This window comes from Zootoca vivipara, chromosome 13 (assembly GCF_965207765.1).
Source record: "Zootoca vivipara chromosome 13, rZooViv2.hap1.1, whole genome shotgun sequence".
Classification (NCBI taxonomy): domain Eukaryota; kingdom Metazoa; phylum Chordata; class Lepidosauria; order Squamata; family Lacertidae; genus Zootoca; species Zootoca vivipara.
Window position 1 is genome coordinate 31257212 of NC_142596.1, and position 20431 is coordinate 31277642.

Genomic DNA, 20431 nt, shown 5'->3' on the forward strand with positions numbered 1-20431 from the left:
TTATACAGCAATCTGATAATTATACAGAAATAATAGTTAGGCATGCATTTCAATGCCCTGGTCAGCAGCTCTGCTTTGCACCTTCCTGGTCTGGTGGAAAAGTCCTGGAATGGTCATAAGGTCTTTTGCAGGCCTGGATGCAGGAATGTTTTTGTCTGTAAATATACTTATAACCTTTTGCATAGTCGGAATGTAATATGGTGTTCTAATCTTGATTTTAATTGTTGAAACCCTTAGGTTGAAGGGTAATAATTTGTAAATAAATAATAATAATAATAATAATAATAATAATAATAATAATAATGTGCTTGCCGTAAAAGCCACATCCATTGCTGTGCCCACTTGCCTCCGGCCCAGGCATCTGGTTGCCCCTGTGAGAACAGGTTGCTGGACTAGATGGGCCACTGGCCTGATCCTGCAGTGCTCATCTTCCGGTCTTAAGTTTTACGTTATGAGTCATAACTCAACACTGAGTGCCCACCATTCGGCTAACCGATTGGGGTAACAACACTAAAATCTAGTTGGTTATATAATTAGAAAATTAAAGAAATCCAAGCAAGCAAGGCTGTGAGAATAAGAGGCAGAGATACATCTGTCTATGGCGCCTTGTCCACTTTACTGTAAAATGCTGAACATGAGAAAAAGGCAGACTTAACATTTTAAAAAGTAAGTAGGGTTTTCAAAGTCAATGGTTCTTGGTCACGGTCTCTTCATTTGTTTGCTTAACCGTCTTGCTTGGGTTGGGGCCAGTTCCGAGCCTCAAAAAACTTCTTCAAGCCCTCAAGGTTGACGGGTGGGAAATAGGGCCCGATCCTCTTTCGGATCCACCACTTCCCGTCTCTGGCATGATTCCCCCCAGGGCGGCTAAACTTGTACCTGTAGTGTTCGCCCCGAACCCACCTGTAAAAAGGAACAAAACGCCACAGAGTGAGGGCAGGAACCAACAAAGAATGCAAACTTGCGATTCATATTTGCAAAATGTGCCATTTTAAATAAATAACTAGGCCCCTAGCTCTTTATTTATATTAAAAGTAACCGCTCTTGGGTGTTAAGGTCATCAGAGGAAACCCTCCTGCATACTGTCCAACCTTTTCTTACCTGAAATTCCTTTAAAAAATGTTTAGGCCCCAAATATCTGAAAGACCCACCCCCTTCTCTGCAAACTCTATCAGATGTTATGATCTGTGGAGGTGGGCCCGGTAGTTTCTCCTTCAGAGGTTTCATATTCATGATTTGCTTCTGTGGTTCTTAGTTATCTTAACCAATAACATTGTTAATCTTACATGGGGTAGCAGGACTGCTTGGTTTTGAATGTGGGATTTGTTTTGTATTTCTTAGACGGGGTTCCTTTTTTTCAGGATCCGAATACTGCTTAGAGAGTTCTGCTGAAGTATGAAGCAGTGCATAAATTAAATGAGCAAGTAGTTCCAAATGGCTGTCGCTGATGGGAGTTGTAGTCCACAATGGCCATGTGAGTTTAAGCCCAAAACATCTGGAGGGCACCCGGTTGGTGAAGGCTGCCCTCACATAAGCCTCTATTTCATTCTCCAAAACAAGAGAACAGCTGGCAACGAGAGGGTGAAGGGCCAGCTTATTTGACCCCGGAACCTCAACAGAAGCAACGTCCATGTGTTCCTTAAGCTGTAGTGTGGGGATCTGCTGGAATGACTACTTGGGAGGCTTAGAATGCGCGAGAGAGAGAGAGAGAGAGAGAGAATCCCCAAGAGAAATGAACAGGCCCATATGGAAAACAGCATTTGGGGAAGAGATACGAGCAATGCGGGAGTTGGAGAAGAGTGGGGAAAGAAACCATTGTGGGGCGAGGCTGCCTTCTCCCTGCTTACTATCCGAAAGCACACTCCGACAAGGCCGTGCCGAGCTTTGGAGACGCCACCACACCATGATGCTTTGCTGGAGAAGTTAATAAAATAACCCACCTTATAAACATGTCAGCATCACATCAGTGCTCATTGGGAACGTCCTCGCTTCGCTACTCAAATACAAAAACAGCCACTGAGTTGGGAAGGAAGGTGGAGCAGCTGCATTTCCCTCCGCTCCATCCCCTCCGCCGAACACTAAATGCTCAGGGATGCTATACAGCTGTAGCTGAGGAGTCCCTGTGGCTAAATAACAAGAACCCTTTACACATTCGCAACACCTTGCCAAGCCTTGAGCGAATGGACCCTTGTTTAGTAAGGTTATTATTATTATTATTATTATTTGCAAAGGAGATATAAACATGCAAACCATTTTTAATTTTTTTTAAAAATGATACTGTTGCACATCACCTTTCAAGTCCTCTGCTAGTTGCTGGGGTGTCATGGAATGTTCACAAACATTCCAACTTCTCAGGGCAAAAGCACCAGCGGCGTTTGGCACACAGTAGTGCTGACAAACAGCACAGATCTGGAGCAGAAGTGGAAGGTCCGTCTGGGCAGGAGGGAGAACAGAAGGAGAAAAGCAAAGGGCGCAAAATGATACGCAGGATCCCTGGGCCAGCAGGAATTGTGAAAAGTTGGGTGGTGACGAGGAAGAGGAAGGAGGAGCCAGAGGGACATTTGCTAAGGAAGTGCAGGAAGGAGGTTATGAAGCCGAGACTTGACAAAATGGTCAGTGCTTGGGGTGGGGGGGGGAAACGGTCCACCAGCAAATCGCAGGGAAAGACAGGTATATGTGAGAAGTCTGTTGGGAGGAAGTGAGTAGATAGGCAAAGCAGCTGTTCAATATGAGGAAACGTGGGCTGTGTATGTGTGTAGGAGAAATTTGCTGATGGATTTTCATAAGGACTTTTTAAAAACAAACCATTTGCAAACTGGTGTGGAAATGTGGGGAACTGAACTTAAGACTGGAAATAGGATAAAGTGAGAGAAACTGAAATGATCAAATACACCTATCCGTACCTAACAACTGGTGGCCAGCAGCTTCCATTGGCTGCAAGATCCCGTGTGTGTGTGTGTGTGTGTGTGTGTGTGTGTGTGTGTGTGTGTGTGTATGTGTCAGACAATGTGTTTGCAACCTTCACCCCTGCACAGCACTGGGGCACATGCCACCCCTTCACAGACATTCTGCCCTTTATGACAGGCATGGTACCTTTTCATGTTCACTCCCTGCTCCCCAGTTTTGCCTTGGGATTGCCACTCAATCTATTGGTGGTGGTTTTGCTGTTGAAAGTTTCTGCTGCTCTCTAATTGAGTTTGTTTTATAGGTTTTTCTGGCGCTTTGTTCTGGTTTCTGATTAAATTCATATATATGAATATATGTGATAGATAAAATTACGAGTGCCAGAGCGCATGGAATTGCTGTTTGCCTTCCCACTGCAGCAGTACCTATTTATCTACTTGCACTTGTGTGCTTTTGAACTGCTAGGTTGGCAGAAGCTGAGACAGAGCAATGGGAGCTCACCCCGTTGAGCAGATTTGAACTGCTGACCTTCTGATCAGCAAGCCCAAGAGGCTCAGTGAATTAGGCCACAGGGCCATCCATGTCCCTGAATATATAGATATATATTTCATATCTTTATAGAATCATAGATCTGTAGAGTTAGAAGGTATCGCAAGGGTCATCTAGTCAAGGCATCCCCAAACTCCGGCCCTCCAGATGTTTTGGACTACAATTCCCACCTTCCCCAACCACTGGTCCTGTTAGCTAGGGATCATGGGAGTTGTAGGCCAAAACATCTGGAGGGCCGAAGTTTGGGGATGCCTGATCTAGTCCAACCACCTGCAATGCAGGACTCTTTTGCACATTGTAGGGCTTGAACCCATGACCCTGAGATTAAGAGTCTCATGCTCTACTGATTGAACTATCCCACTCTCTAAGTGGCTAACAAAAGTAAAAATAAATGTATATAACAAAGAATGGAACTGAAAAGTTGGAGTAGAGTATCTTACAAAACTACAACCCAATTCAATAGAAGACAATGTAATAAAATAAAAAGCAAAAACGTAGCAGCATATTTAAGAGTCAAGGATACTTCCCCCTCTTCATCCCCCTTCCCTCTTGCCAAGGCACATCCTGAAATGAAGCTTTTATGCCATGCTTTTATGCCTTTAAAAAAGTCGCTTGGAGACGCCTTATGTGTCAAGCAACCATTAAAGTGACTGACTGAAGTCTCTACTTAGCTGTCCCTGACAAATCTGTATTCCAAGCCAATAACCTGCTTCTCTTGCAGCTGCTTTTTTTTTTAGAGGAACAGTACTTCCCTTCTCTTCCCCCTGTCAACACGCATGTGCGTGCTCACGCGCGCACACACACGCACACTCCTTCCAAACCCAGGGACTGAAGTGTTAGTCCCACCGTGTTTACTTTTCAGAAGCACAATATTTCCTGCTAATAATTAAAGCATTACTGCCTCTTGACATTTCCCAGGTCCAGCCAGCTTTGCAAGCCGGGCAGGCTGTTTCATGGGATGCTATGGTTTCAGCCACTGTGCTGCTCCACTGCCTGGGGAACACCCCCACCCAAATGCCAAAGTGAGAAAACACAGCCATATTATATTATGGAGCATCCTAGCTTTCTGGAAAACCACTGAGCTTTTGGTGACATCTTTTCCCATTCAACTCACTTTATTGCTGGTTTGGCAATTTGCTTTTGGCGACACAACAAGGTGTGTTTTCAGCTACTCCTAAATCCCACCGATTGGATTTCACTGCTGATGGTGGTGTTTAGTGGCAGAGCATCTGCTCTGCATGTAGAATGTCCTGGCTTGGGAGACACTCCTTGCCTGAAACTTTGCAGAGTTAGGTGGGTGAATGGTTTGACTCAGCAGAAGGCAGCTCCCCTTAGTTCTATATTCAGAATCATGAGGACTGGAATCTTGCTCTATTTCTATAAATAAATAATAGCCATAGCTCAGTGGGAGAGCATCTGCATTGCATGCAGAAGGCCCCAGGCTCAATCACTGGTAATCCCCGGGTAGGGCAGGGAGAGACTCCCCTGTCTGAAATCCAGGAGAACCACTGCCAGTCAGTGTAGACAGTACTGAGAAAGATGGACCAGTGGTCTTAGTTGCTAGAAGGCAGCTTCCTTGGTTCTTATTTCTGCCGTGCCTTGAATCCTGCATCCAGGAGGGCAGGCACCAGCTCCCCACTTTGCCTTGCCAAGGGCTAAGCGCCATTTGTTTCCACATCAACATTCCGCAATTTCCTTCTCAAGCCCGGGAGCAGCTGTGTGGCTGAGATGCAACCAGCTATCTGCCTGCGATGACATCTCCCAACTGTGAAAGTGTTAAAAATTAGCAGCAATATTTGAGCTGTTATGGCCAGGGTCTAAATCTTCCAGACAGCTGTAATTAGTTGCAGAGGCTGCAGCTGTCCCTCTGGAACAGATGAGATGGCTTTGGAGGGGAAACCCAAGCACACAATCTCTTTCTCATATATATACACACACACACACAACTGGCAAGACTGCGAAAATGTTACCCTACTTTCAATGCTAGGCTCTCTTACAGAAATGACAAATTGAGGGGGTCCATGGGAAGTATCAACGCTCACGGTACAATGATGCTGAAATGTCACTTTCTCTGACACGGAATGGCCATTGTCAAGAGATTATCAAACTGCAGAAGGAGGGCAATGCATGCCTGGAAACTAAAGTCTTTAGAACTTGTCAGTGGAGTGGATCGATTGCAGCATGTTCAAACCCATGATACACCAGGCGATGGGCTTACCATATTCTGCTTGTGTGGCTGCTATGGACTGACCACTGAGCTGTGCCCCCCCCCTCGATTCTCATAGGTGGGGGAGACCTCGAGGAAAAGTTGGCACTAACTGCTGCCCTCCTCACGATTCTGCTGGGATTTGTTTCCAAGCAAGCAAATTTAGGTTTGGGGCGCAAGGAGAGCAGGCTGTCGACTTTCAGGCTAATGTTCTGTGACACTGGAAAAACCTAGTATCGATCTCTTTCCTAATTGAAATCTAATTGTCCTTTCTCACTTAAGCAAAACCACATTCATGTGGCTGCAACAGCCTCCTGCAACAGCGAGCTAAATCACTTCTTAATTTTCTTAGCTGAAACCTCCAGCATTTCAGATTTATGGTGGCTAAATATATTACAAACCATTGGCTGGGCCCTAATATTTTGTGTGTGGACATTTTGCAAACTTCACTTTGCTTGAAGTCAAGTTTCACACTCAATTAGGTTGCTCCCAACTCCACAATGGTGTCATTAAAAATAAAATAAAAAATAAAAAAATAGTAATAACCAAGTCACCTGCTTTTCATTCCATATTTATCACACTGGCTGCAACAACAACTCCACCTCCCCCCTCCCTTGCAAGTGTAACACAAAAAAGCCAAACAACCCCCTAGCTCCTTTGCTCTAAAGCTTTTCATTTTGAAGGCATTAACTCACTTGGAAATTCCCTTAGCTAGTGGGAGGAGGATTTCCATTTGTGGGACAAACACAGTGGAAGTGCTGACCCAAATGGACAAGGGAAAGGTATTTGGGTTGTTGTTTTTTTCAATCAGTTTGCCCCCAGCTACAAACTATGTTATCCATTTCCATTATTTTTCTATCCCTTTGAGAAAGGGTGAAAAAACTGTACCCATGGGGTAAGTTTCCTCTGGAACGTATCTCTGTTCATGAGGCAACCAGGCCTATGGCCCCTCCCTCAAACTGGTCAGGGTGGGGATGTGCATTTCAACTGAGCTCAGTCGGATAGAGCGTGGCTCTGATAATACCAAGGTCGCAGGTTCAATCCCCATATGGGACAGCTGCATACTCCTACATTGCAGGGGGTTGGACTAGACGATTCTTGGGGTCCCTTCCAACTCTAGAATCCTATTGTCTCTATGTCTATATTTTCAGACTGGAGAAGGCTACTCTGAGCATGATACCACACTGCCTCTTTTAACAACATGTGAGGATCCAAAGCCCCATCTAGTTCAACCTCCTGTTCACAGTGGCCAAGCAGATGCCCCAAAAGGTAGTCAGCAAGCAGGATCCCTTATTATTCACAATAATAAGGGCCATGCTACTTGCAAGGGGTGTGTGTGTGGTCATTGGCCAACAATAATCCTTTATCAGGGGTGGCCAACAGGTCGATCAGGATCGACTGGTTGATCCCCGGGAAGTTTCAGTCAATCGCTGTCAATCATGGGCTCATTTTCATTTTCTTTTGCCTAAGAGCACTCACCCTACCCCCTGCCTGTATTTTCTCCTGCTCTCTGTAATGGAAGACAGTTTTTTTTCTGTGCTTCAAAATGCTTCCACAGTGCTGTTTTGGTGAGCGAATAATCCCCTCCTCCCTTAAAAGCCCCCCCCCCCAACAGAACCACAACAAAAGTGGCATAAAAAACAGGGCATTTCCCTCCCTAAAGAAAGCTCGACAACCTTGACCTGTGTTATGAAATTAAAACTGAGTAACTGCGCTGCAGAAAGCATGCTGAGGATACTACACATTCTGTGCATAATTAAGAGAATGCAAAATAAATCTTTAGCTTGGTTTTAATTATAGAAAATAACAGAAGTTACATTAACACTACAAAACACCACCCACCCACTGAGGGAGGTACACAATGCTCCTTATATACTATATCCAATTGCTGACACAGCTTAATTTAACAGAAACTTAACATCACCTGCTGTATTGCCTCACAGCTGCAAAACTAGGTCATGACATTTACTTCTAGCTTTTAAAGAGATACACATCTTGTGAAACAATAATGAACCTTAAAACATTCAACAACCTGAACTAAAAGGGGGGGGGGGTAGATCACTGCCAGATTTTAATTCTGAAAGTAGATCGCAGTCCCTCGGGAGTTGGCCACCCCTGTCCTATATCATCACTGAATTTCCCTTGGGTTAGGCTTACCTTGGTGGGGCTTTGCTCTCAAACGGATTGAAGGTTATCAGAGATAAAACTTCCTTCTCGTTGGCCAAAAGCTTTCCAGCTAAGTGGATTATCCATTCGTTTTGTTCGTAGGTCTTGAAAAAGAACACATGGGAGAGGAAGAGGATGAACATAAGGATGATGATGAGAAGGAGGAGGATGCTGATATTATTATTATTATTATTATTATTATTATTATTATTATTATTATTTGGTCTGTCTGTCTGTCCACCTGTTCTCTATGCATTTGGACACCTCTTGGGATATTGTTGCCCAATTAGACATAACAGCACCTGTGATGAAGGAGTGGGTCTTCGGCTATGTTAAAATACCACTGGACAACACTGTGAATCAAGATGGCGGACCAAACCATTACTCAATCTGGCATGACAGTGCACAAGATAGAAGAGCAGGTTTTGGTCTACATTTGGGTACCAATGGACACTATTTGAAATCAAGATGGTGGGCCTTTCCAAATGGCACTGATTTATTTTTGGCAGGGGGCATTCTTGGCATTCCTGAACTAACAGCAGCAGCAGCAGCAGCAGCAGCAGCAGCAACAAATGATCAGAACTGTCTTGATCACTTCTTATAGAAGGCTTGTTAATTGCTGCAATAAGATAATTCCATATCCAGTTCTAACTGTAGCTTCTTCTCCTGAGAAATCTCTATGTGGGACAAGAAGCTACAGTTAGAACTGGATATGGAACAACTGATTGGTTCAAAATTGGGAAAGGAGTACGACAAGGTTGTATATTGTCTCCCTGCTTATTTAACTTATATGCAGAATTCATCATGCAAAAGGCTGGACTAGATGAATCCCAAACCGGAATTAAGATTGCCAGAAGAAATATCAACAACCTCAGATATGCAGATGGCACAACCTTGATGGCAGAAAGTGAGGAGGAATTAAAGAACCTTTTAATGAGGGTGAAAGAGGAGAGCGCAAAATATGGTCTGAAGCTCAACATCAAAAAAACCAAGATCATGGCCACTGGTCCCGTCACCTCCTGGCAAATAGAAGGGGAAGAAATGGAGGCAGTGAGAGATTTTACTTTCTTGGGCTCCTTGATCACTGCAGATGGTGACAGCAGTCACGAAATTAAAAGACGCCTGCTTCTCAGGAGAAAAGCAATGACAAACCTAGACAGCATCTTAAAAAGCAGAGACATCACCTTGCCTACAAAGGTCTGTATAGTTAAAGCTATGGTTTTCCCAGTAGTGATGTATGGAAGTGAGAGCTGGGCCATAAAGAAGGCTGATCGCCGAAGAATTGATGCTTTTGAATTATGGTGCTGGAGGAGACTCTTGAGAGTCCCATGGACTGCAAGAAGATCAGACCTATCCATTCTGAAGGAAATCAGCCCTGAGTGCTCACTGGAAGGACAGATCCTGAATCTGAGGCTCCAATACTTTGGCCACCTCATGAGAAGAGAAGACTCCCTCGAAAAGACCCTGATGTTGGGAAAGATTGAGGGCACTAGGAGAAGGGGACGACAGAGGACGAGATGGTTGGACAGTGTTCTCGAAGCTACGAACATGAGTTTGACCAAACTGCGGGAGGCAGTGGAAGACAGGAGTGCCTGGCATGCTATGGTCCATGGGGTCACGAAGAGTCGGACACGAATAAACGACTGAACAACAACAACAACAAGGTAATTAAATAAGCCATGTGCAGATCAGCCTTTGCCAATCCGGTGCTCCAGGGTGGATGACTTTGCAGAAGCCCCAAACCTCAGGACATAAATATAGAATACACCTCCTTCACTATCAAATAAACATGGCTAGCCTCTTCACATCTAGGACTGAGGAGCCAGAAGCAATTGTTGATTTGCCCTATTTAGAGGGAAGAACAGCGAATGACTTCATACTACTGTTTTACTGGTTTGATGTATTTTATTTTCAATGATATTGGGTACTGTTTTTATCCTGTATGCCATTTGCGAGATTGTTTTTTTTTCAAAAAAATGGCTTGCAGTCACCATTAGTCCTACACAGAGTAGACCCACTGATAATAATGGGCATGACTAACTTAGATCTTAGAGGAGGAATTAGAGGGGACGACAGAGGACGAGATGGTTGGACAGTGTTCTCGAAGCTACGAACATGAGTTTGACCAAACTGCGGGAGGCAGTGGAAGACAGGAGTGCCTGGCGTGCTATGGTCCATGGGGTCACGAAGAGTCGGACACGACTAAACGACTAAACAACAACAACTTAGATCTATTCATTGCAGTGGGTTTACTACAAGCTAGTTGAATATAACCTAGCAAGTGATTTATAAATGTTTTCAATAAATAAATGAACAAACGAAAGCAAGTGAGGATTCAAACCGAGATGCCCACGGTCCTATTCCAAGTCTCTACCCTGCGTTGAGCCTCGCATCCCACTGAACAAAGGCAAAACTGAAACATGTAGGGCTCAGTGAGTGGGTAAAAAAAAAGAATATAGCACTGCAAATTGTACCTGGAAAGCTCTCCGGACCTCCTAATGAGTTTCAGGCATTGTAAATAAAAAGGGGTCCTCCTACCCCAGGTTTGGTTTCTGCGTTGCCTGGTCCTCTGCAGGCAGATTTTATACTAAGCAAGCAGCAGGGGACAGTGTAGGAAAACAAAATCCAGCCATCCTATCTGCATGACCATGCCGAAGTTCAGAGGGTTACTCAGCATTTTGGGGCTATATACCAGTTACATATTTGTGACTCCTCTCCTCTGGGATAGGAGGGTCTCATGTAGATAGGAGATATTGGGTTCCGAGAGCCGCTGAAGCTCTTATTGGAATAGTTTGGGAGAAGCCTCTTTCAAAACAGCTCTGATGACCCTTTCCATTTAAAATGGGACTCTGTGCCTCGGTCCCAAACTTTATTATGTTTTCTTATTTGATAGGCTTCAGGAATTGTTTTGAAGGCATTTGCCCTGACTTAGGGGAAGGGCTGTAGCTCAGTGGCAAAGCATCTGGTCCTTGGTCCAATCCCTGACAGCATCTCCACCTAAGGCTGGGAGAGACCCCTGCTGCCTTTGCATCTGGTCCCTCCCACATGTGGCCCCTGGAAAGCTGCCTAGGTGGGAATGCGGCCTCTGGTCTGGAAACAGGATATACATTGGAGGCACAAGAAGGAACCTCAAACACGGTTTTGTTTTGTTTTTTTAAAGTTTTGGCCATCCTGCTTCTGGGGAGTCAGATAACAAACATTCTTGAGGCCGCACTAGCCTTCCTGCATCTAGTGCCCTCCAGTTGTTTGGGACTACAAATCCCATCACCCTTAGCCAGCAAAGAATCTGGGAAGTTTCCAGAGGTTGTGCCACCCTTTATTTATTTAAACCCCACGAGTAACTTGGGTGGTTCCCAACAGGTGGCTTACTCCAGAAACCACAGGCAAGTCTCTTTTAAGTGTTCCTGAGCCCAACTCATTGTCCCTGGGTTGGAGGGGATACAGCCACTATCAGCATTATCAAAGGCTATTGGTCTTCATTGTCTGAGTACTATGAGTGGACTTAGCTATTGTCCAGAACAAAGGAGGCATGGAGTCCCTGCTGTACAGCAGTTTTGCAATCTGCACAGGATAGGAAAATCCTTACCCTATAACTCTGCATACTTCAAAAGCCCTCTCTCCGCATGCACATTTCTGTATTAAGAAGTTTTAAGGTGATGCTCGCTGGCTTTGACTCATTGTCCTTCCAAGTTGACTTAGCTCAAGACACACCCTGTGTTTGCAATGAATTCATAATCTACACGTCTGGCGTTTGTGAGCTCTGCTCTAACAGCTCCATTCTTTTCAACGGGGATTGCAGAGGAGAGCTTCCTTGTGGATTTCTCTGTGGGCATCTCTCCAGGATAAAGCAGGATTTAAAAGCAAACAAGCCCAACAGCAACTCAGGCCAGTATTATTCCAAACAGAAGCACCCCTGGCTGAAAGATGGTGCCTTATAAGCAGCCACTGAGATGGTTATTACATCATATGAAATGTATCAATTACATAACGAAAGGTGCTCATGGCTCCAATGCTTCGATTCATAGAGGAGGCATCCCACTGCCTCTCTGCATGATGCTTTCCTCCTTTGTCACAAGGAAGCACTCCCAGAAAAACTGATAACTGATAAGAGGGACACAACAGACGGACAACATAGGAAGCTGCCTTCTACTGAGTCATTGGTCTACCAAGCTCAGTATTGTCTACACTGACTGGCAGCAGCTCTCCAGGGTTTCAGGCAGCAGTCTATCCCAGCCCTAGATGCCATTGGGGACTGGACCTGGGGGTCTTCTGGATGCAAGACAGATGCTCTATAACCCAGCTATGGCCCATTCCCCAGGTCAGCTACCCTTGGCCTCAAAGGAATCTTCTTGGGGTACAGGCGTGTCACAAACCTCCAATTTAATTCAGGATCAAAAGCATATTATGGTTATTAGAAGAATAATGGGGAGGGGGGAATGTATGTTGAGGTATTTGGAAGTCACATTGATTCCTCTTCACTGCCGTGTACTCAGCATCAAATAGCTGCCTGATTTCTTCTGCAGACAAGAGGAAGACCTGCAAGTGTGTAAGTGGACTGGCCACGTCTCTGCCAGCAACAAATGAAGGACACTAATTGAGAGCTACGGCTCTCACGGGAGGCCGAGACACTCAAAACAAAGAGTGGTTTATAAGAAGGAGAGAGAGAGAAATGAAGAGAGGATATTATATTTGGCTAATAAAATTATGGTAATAGAAGCCCTTTCTTGGGAAGCAGTGTTGCGTTATATGAAATACAATTAAAAGCACTTCTGGGGCAGCAATTAAGCAACCGTCTGCTAACAAATTGCTCCTTGGGGCCGGGCATCCCAGGACAAATCCTCAAGCGTCTGAAATTTCGGATGTGCCAGCTATTCAAACATGTGAAAAGTGAAGGGCCCTCAGTCAGCCATGACAGGCTTTGGGCCTAACTCCTTTCAACAGGATTGTGTGCTGCTCTGGTGGAAGTCTTGTCACTCGCCTCAAAAGGGGAAACTGTTTTCAGGAAGCCTGGACAAGAGAGTGTCGTATATCAAGCAGTGATGAGGTGTAAAGAGCAACCTGTCACAAGCCACACAATGGGATGGGAAAGGATCTTCTCCATCCACCTCCCGGCCCTCTTTGGCTTTCAGCAGCTTGTCAAGTGCTGGGTTGCCTCAGGTGTTCCAGCTGGCCCCATTCAGCAGCCCACAGTACCAGTGCCATCAACCTTGAAAGTTATTCTGCAGGCTGGGGTGATAATAAAGGCCTGTCGAAAATATAAAAAAGGTGTCATGGGGATATGAACACCCAAAATAGTCCTATAGGACAGGGCTTCCCAAACTGTGGTCCCCGGACCAACAGTGGTCTTTGAGCTTCATCCATGCCATGCCTGTGGATTTGTGGTTGAAGATGGGCAATAGCACATTCATCGCTTAAGCATTCACCTTGATCTTTAACTGTGTTTTATTTCTTACTGATTGTACTTTAATATATTTACAATTGGAGTTACAGGAACCACCCCACAAAATCTGGCAACAATACCTTAATAGTTGTCCAAATACAACTTTCCAAAATATAGAGCAGAAGAAAAAAGAAGAAGATGGGCCTCAGTCCCACTGGTTTTGATAGTTCTTTTAATTTCCAAGCCCGTTTTGATTTGGGGGCCCAAAAATAAGCTGTGGCGATTCAGGTAGCTGCTTTTGAGCTGAGAAGGGAAGCTGTCAAATTGTGCCGCATCTATGGCTTCCTTCCTGAGCTGGGCATATCATTACAGAGTCTAGAGAAAGCATTGCATAGTGTGCGTATGTAACTGTGTCACTGAGCATGATCCCAAGTGAGCCTTGCATGCGGCTTTCTAGCATTTACATCCCTGAGTTCCTGCTTGTTATTCTAGTAACTGAGAAGACTCTGCGGGTTAAAGCATCAGGGCCATTCTTCCTTCTTCAACTGCTGCTTGGCTTTTAGTTTAATGCCCTTGAACCTTCTGGTTTTTTGAGCGCCAAAACAGAGAGCAACACCATGAGGTACTCAGTATTTCTAAGATCAAGACTGGCGCCCTGCAGAGCAGAGACAATGGGGAATGTGGACATCAGGGTCAGACGGGCTGCTGTGGCTTCCTATTGAAGCCACCATGAATACAGAAAACACTGGTCCTTCTGTGGCTAGTGAGGGCTATTGATGGCTACTAGCCATGACTGCAGTGCTCTGCCTCCACAGCTGGAGGAAGTAATGCTTCTGAATACCAGTTGCTGGGAGGGGGAGAAGAGGCCTTCTGTGCTCAAATCCTGCTAGCACGTTTCACACAAGCAACTTGTTGGTCACTTGGTTGAGAGAAAGATGCTGGACTAGATGGGCCTGATCCAGCAGGCCCTCCTTATGTTTTTGTAAAAGAACAGGGGCCTCTTTGTTGAGATCTGCAGCTCTAATCAAAATCACTTTACACCCAATGGATGCTCTTTCAAAAAACTTCAGACTAGTTGCAGGAGTAGCCAATATGGTGCCCTCCAGAGGCAGTTGGAGTGGCGAACACAAGCATGGCCAATTGTGAGGGATAATGGGGATTGTAGTCCAACAATGTTTGGGTGGCACCAGGTTGACTATCCCTGGACTAGAGCCTCATACCTGTGTTGGGCACGCACCTGGAATGCAGCAAACCACATGAGCCAGTCCAGGCGATAGTGGTAAGGACTTATGAGGCAGGGTCTCCTGTGTAGGTCCCCAGGTTTACACTTGAATTCATACTCTTCCCAAATAGCAGCAGGGTCGTTGGGATCCAGGCTGGACGTCCCTTGAATGATGACCTCGGTTCTGTCTTTGGTGATGCTGTTAAAAAGACATGTGGAATTATTTTCTGGGGTTTCGGGAAACCCCAATCCCAAATCTGAACTTGGGCAGTCTGCAGTTGCAAGAGGAAAAAGCAGCCAGCGAATCCAAACAGAGCACAAAGACCAAATCTCATGGGGCATGTTTCAGAGGAGCGAAGAACAGAGAGATTGTAGCATTCAAGCCCTGCTTGCGGGATGGATTCCCATGGACATCTGGTGGACTACTGAAGGAAGGACCTGCTGGACTGAACATACCTTTTATTTGATCCAGCAGGACTCCTTCTGTTAGCAGTGAGAGCTGGGAATGGAATGGCTATGTTCAGAGGCAGTTCATCTCAGACTAGTACATGCTGGGAGAAAATACTGAGGTAGATGGACTGATGTTCTGACTCAGCATTTCGTGTTCAAGCAAAATGGTGTATATTTGACACACCATTGAAAAAGCCTGCAAAGACCCCATTGCACCCCTGCCCCATCCCATTTCACCCCTTTTGGGGTCACTCCCGCATTTGCCGTTATGTGCACATGTGCAGTTGCACACATATCAGACACACGACTGCAGCCTGCACTTAAATCACCCCTTTATTAGAAACAGTGAGGACTGGAATCTTAGTTCAGTGGAAGAGCACATGCACAAGGCCCCCAGGTTCAACTACCAGCATCTCCAGGTAGGGCTGGGAGAGTCCCCTGCCTGAAACCCTGGAAAGCTGCTGCCAATCAGTGCAGACAATACTGAACTAGATGGACCAATGGTCTGACTTGGTACAAGACCGCTTTCTCTGTAGTCTAAAACATCTGGAAGGCACCAGGCTGGGTGGGGAAGATGGTCCTCTGGCCGGATTCAACTAAGCAATCTCTCATTTTATTTGATCACTGTCTTCTGGCGAAAGAGCACAAGACTTGGGTCCAGTACTGGCTGCCTGCTGCTAACGGGGACCACTTAGAATTATCCCTACATCCAGTTCAACAGATTCCCAGCCTCTGCCCCAGCCAAGGACCTCCCCCTGTCCCACCACTGTTGCTCAGTGAGCTGAGTTATGAGAGGTGGCCCACTGCCCGATGCTTACGAACACACTGTAAATCCAGGACACCAAATTACTAATAAAAAGCCCGTTCCTACTGTGCTATTCAAAATATGTCAGCCTTCACATAATCATATATTCATTATGAGCTGCAATCCTCTTTTTATTGGTTTACATAGGCTGGAATTACGAATGCATTTATAGCAGGGGTTTCATCGCATGCTCGCGGGGTTCTGGTAACTGTCGAAAGGGAAACGGTCAACCTGAAGAGGGAGGGAGGGAGTGAAGGAGTCAAGAAGGAGGAACAACAATGGCAGGACAATGCACCCCCACTCCTCCGAAGGAGCCAAGATAATTCAGGAGGTGTAAGAAGAGGCACAACGGTTACACCCCTTTCCAACTCATCGCCAAAGGCTCTTAATGATGTGGCAGAAAAGAGGCTGAGCTTTCGCAGGGCTATCTGGAGGGGACAACAGATTCTGGCAGGAGCTTCCCTGTAGTAGCAGGAGCTCGCTGGGAGGGAGGGAAAAGAGCTAACCTGAGGTGGGAGCGCCAAGACACACAAGGTTGTCGCAGCAGCTGGGGATGCACTGTGCCTTATGGTTAGTTTTGTTTTTAAAAGGATATCCGGATTCCACACCAAGAAAAGGTAACTTCTGCAAGAGTTTTCTTTTGGGGGGGGCAATTTCATCCTGGGGGCCACATTCACTTCCGGGAAACTTTCCGGGGGCCACATGCCAATGGTGGGTGGGGCCAGGGGCAAAAGCGGGCAGAACAAAGGGATGCGAGTTTTGCCTTTGTACAGTAAGCTGGCGTCTACACACATTCACATACCCATCCTCCTGCGGTCCTCCATCCAGGCAAGAAAGAAGCATTATACTCAATGGCACCTTCCAGTCAGGCAAACATATGTCAGTGTATGTTCTCACACTGGCCAAGCAGATGACTCAATGGGAAGCCCACAAGCAGGAGCTGAGCACAACAGCCGTGATTTGCAGCAACGGAGTTTCAGGGGCACACCGCCTCTGAGGCGGGAGAGAATATGTAGCCACGGTGGCAAGGAGCCACTGCTAGCCTTGCCCCCCACGCATTTGCCTAGCTCCTTTTTAAAAGCCCCTGAAGTTGGCCATCACTACCTCTGGTGCAGTTGAATGAGTACTCCTGTTTGTCCGCCCTGAATCTTCCAGCATTCAGCTTCATCAGATTACTGTGCCTTCCAGTATTATGAAACAGGAAGGGAAACTTCTCTGTGCCCACCTCCTTCATTCCATGCATAACTTCATACATCTCTTATCCTGTCCCTTTGCACTCGCCTTTCTTCCCAAATAATAGAATCATAGAACTGTAGAGCTGGAAGGGACCAGAAGGATCATCTAGTCCAACCCCCTGCAATGCAGGAATAGGCAGCTGTCACATGCAGGGATTGAACCTGCAACCTTGGCGTTTTCAGCACTACTCTCTAACCAACGGAGCTAACCTTTCCCCACAGGGGAGGTGGTGCAATCCCTTGGTGATTTTGGTTGCCCTTTCAAAGGCCACCTCTTTAAACCTCGCGGAAAATCTTACCTGTGTGTCCCTCCAAAACCCCTCTCCCCTCCCATGAGATCTGGAAGAGCACAAGTGGCAGGCAGACCCCAGGATTTAGCATCCCCTTTGACCCTAGTAGAGAGCCATACCTTCCAAAGGCCCCGTAGGTGTTGACTATCCTGAGAGGGTTGAAGGACGTGTTCATGACTTGTCGGGAGCTTAGCAGATTGATAACCACCGGGATGCTGAGGAAGGCAATCAGGATCCCAAAAGATAGGTTCACTCCCTTGCGGATGTAGCAGCCTGTGGAAAAGGTGAGGTGGAAACCGTAAGTGATATATTCTTGCATTGGGGATATATATTTAATGTGCTCCGGAATCAGCTTAGGACAGGGTTGGGAAACGTTTTCTGGCCCTAGTGCTTCATTCTCTCACGGACAACTTTCCAGGGGCTGCAGGCTAGCAGTCAGAGGGAGAGAGTGGGCACAGCATTGGGTGCATTCTTACCCCTGTATGTTGGCCACATTCCAGCCAGACTAGAGATCCAAGCAAGCAAGTTGGAGGCCTAAATTGCCACACTTTGGCCTGGGTCTGAGATTACTCACCCGCCTGGCTTGGGACGTTCTGTTGCTGGGGTGGGGAAGAAAGACACGACACCTCATGAGGGTCCCTGCACCGTACTAGCCCTGTGAGGATGCCAATCGTTTTCAAGATGGCAGGACTTCTGCACTGAGCCTCACACCGAGAATGGGCAAGCGTCAGACCTGCAGGATTTATACTTGGCTTTTGCTAGAACCTTGAGGTCCACCAATGGCTCAGAAGGGAGGGCGCTGAATTGAGGGAAACAGTGCCCCTCTCAGCAGGCACTGGCTTTCAGGAGCTCATACAGAGATGCCTACACACACACACACACACACAGAGAGAGAGAGAGAGAGAGAGACAGAGACAGAGACAGAGAGAGAGAGAGAGAGAGACAGACAGAGAGAGAGAGAGACAGAGACAGAGAGACAGAGACAGACAGCTAGAGACAGACAGAGAGATCTATGTTTCCTACTCAAGGTTTTCCGATTTCAGCAGGCTATTTCAGGCACTTTGTTGGTGCTATTGCCATTGCCAACTCTGGGTGCAAATGACCCAGAGTTCTAGGAGTAGTTCCTGCTCTCCCTTCTTCCTGATCAAGGCCATAGTGACTTAACAATTAAAGGACCAGAAGTTGTGATGTCTCAAATGACAACATTGCCCAACAGCTGAGCAGGATCCAAACACTCATTCACTCACATTTATGATTTCTGTCCCCCACTTCCCTCTCTCGTTCCCCTTCTTCCTGTCTCTGTTCTTTTTTCACCCCACAACTCTCTCTTCTCCTCCCATCGCAATGCTGAAATTCGGACTGCAAACTCCTTTGGTGTTTGTCCTTTCCCCCTTTTTTGGTTTGCTTATCTTGCTATATAGAGTGCAACACACACACACACACACACACACACACACACACACACACACGGGTGCGCACCCCTGCAAGTGGTCTCTGGCAGGACAGTGACTTGGTAGATCAGAGAGTCTGGTTTCCTCCTGTCACTGTCCTGGGGTCCGTTTGTGACCTGGATCCCCCCCCCCCAGCCAATAAGAAAACAAGCATTTGCTCAACCTCCCCCTCCTCACCCCCACCCCCCGCCTACAACATTGCGGGCCTCAGCCAATGGGCTGTGCCATATCTTTATGAAAATCTGCTTTTCTCTAAATAGTCTGGGAAGCGACTAAAAAGAAGAATGTCTAAAATGCTGCTTGGTTAACAACAAGTCCTAGGGTAGAGAAGCCATTTCTGGCTTGGGGAGAATTTTCTGTTCTTTCTTCTGGATGGCATTGAAATTAAGTATACACTTGGGGTCCATCTGAGAAGGGAGTTTTAGTCTGAAATACCAGGAGTGCCAACTTGAATAAAATATTGGGGGGGGGGCAGGTAAGCCCCGCTCTGTGCAATTGATCACATGATGCGGTGAGAGAACGCCATTTGAATCACAATGCCCATCAACTGGGTGGGGTTTGATGTATTTCTAGATTGCAATGTTTGGCTGGTGAGATACCGCAATGTTGAAAACCTCACATTGCTCAGCCCTTTTTTGGACTACAACTCCCATCAGCCGCAGCCAACATGGCAGATGGGAGTTGTAGTCCAAAACATTGGCCGGGGGTGGGGAGCAGTTTGCCAAAGGCAAAGGCTGGTTTTTCTTTTATTTATTTTATATGCATCAACCGACACAGCTGTACCTTTGCAAATGGCCACCGGAAAGGAAACTGAAGCTACTGAGAATCGGACAAATAAGCAAAACCGACCCTTGCTGCATCCTGCTGCTTTTCGAAAAGATGGATAAATAAATAAATAAATAAATAAATAAATAAATAAATAAATAGACGACTAGTACGGAGAGTTCTTCTTTTCCATCTCTGCAGGGAAGCAATGCTTGTTTAAGCCTTTCTGCTGCCCTGATAAACTGTTTAGTCTGAGAATATTTTGAGAGCAGTTTTTCATTGAAATGGGAGGTCTGGACCCCTGGGAAAGCGGGCGGGTATTTCAGAAAAGCCAGGATTCGTTACGTTGCACAGAAACAAAACAGGAGAGAGAAACTTGGTCAATGTAAAGATGAGCACATTCCTGGGACTCGGACATCTCATGTTGATCCCCCGCCCCAAGTCTGCCTGGGGATTGCCGGGTTGAGGTGTCTTTTGTGCAGGAGAGCTGACCCTGGCCAGCTTTTACACAACTTGGCAGAGGAGGCAGGGTGGCAGAGACAGCAGGTCAGAGCCAAGGTCACCCAATGAGCTTCATGGGTGAGTCGGGATTTGAACCCTGGTCTCCTAGGTCCCAGTCTAGCACTCCAACCACTACGCACCTGTCTGTCTGTCTCTGTATAGAGAGAGTGTGGTACAGTAGTTGGACTGTGACCTGGGAGACAAGGGTACACATCCCCACTCAGCCATGAAGCTCACTCATTGACCTTGGGCCAGTCGCCGTCTCATAGCCTAATATACCTCACAGGGTTGTTGTGAGGATTAAATGAGAAGAGGGACAGCCATGTACACCACCCTGAGAATCTTGGAGGAAAAGGTGGGAATAATAATAATAATAATAATAATAATAATAATAATAATAATAATTTATTATTTATACCCCACCCATCTGGCTGGGTTTCCCCAGACACTCTGGGCGGCTTCCAACAGAAATATTAAAATACACTAATTTCTCAAAGATTAAAAGCTTCC

General features: G+C 46.2%; 1 protein-coding gene across 2 annotated transcripts in view; it reads right to left on the minus strand.

The window, feature by feature from the left end:
* Positions 1 to 597: 597 nt before the first annotated feature.
* The window catches only part of LMF1 (lipase maturation factor 1), a 161505-nt gene continuing 141671 nt past the window's right edge, over positions 598 to 20431 (minus strand). For both annotated transcript variants that reach the window (XM_088657377.1, XM_088657378.1), the window contains 4 exons: positions 17324 to 17477; positions 14440 to 14623; positions 7814 to 7926; positions 598 to 900 (listed from right to left, as the gene is read on the minus strand). In XM_088657377.1, the coding sequence (XP_088513503.1) occupies positions 723 to 900; positions 7814 to 7926; positions 14440 to 14623; positions 17324 to 17477 (629 nt within the window). In that variant the 3' untranslated portion in view covers positions 598 to 722. The remainder of the gene's footprint in view (positions 901 to 7813; positions 7927 to 14439; positions 14624 to 17323; positions 17478 to 20431) is intronic.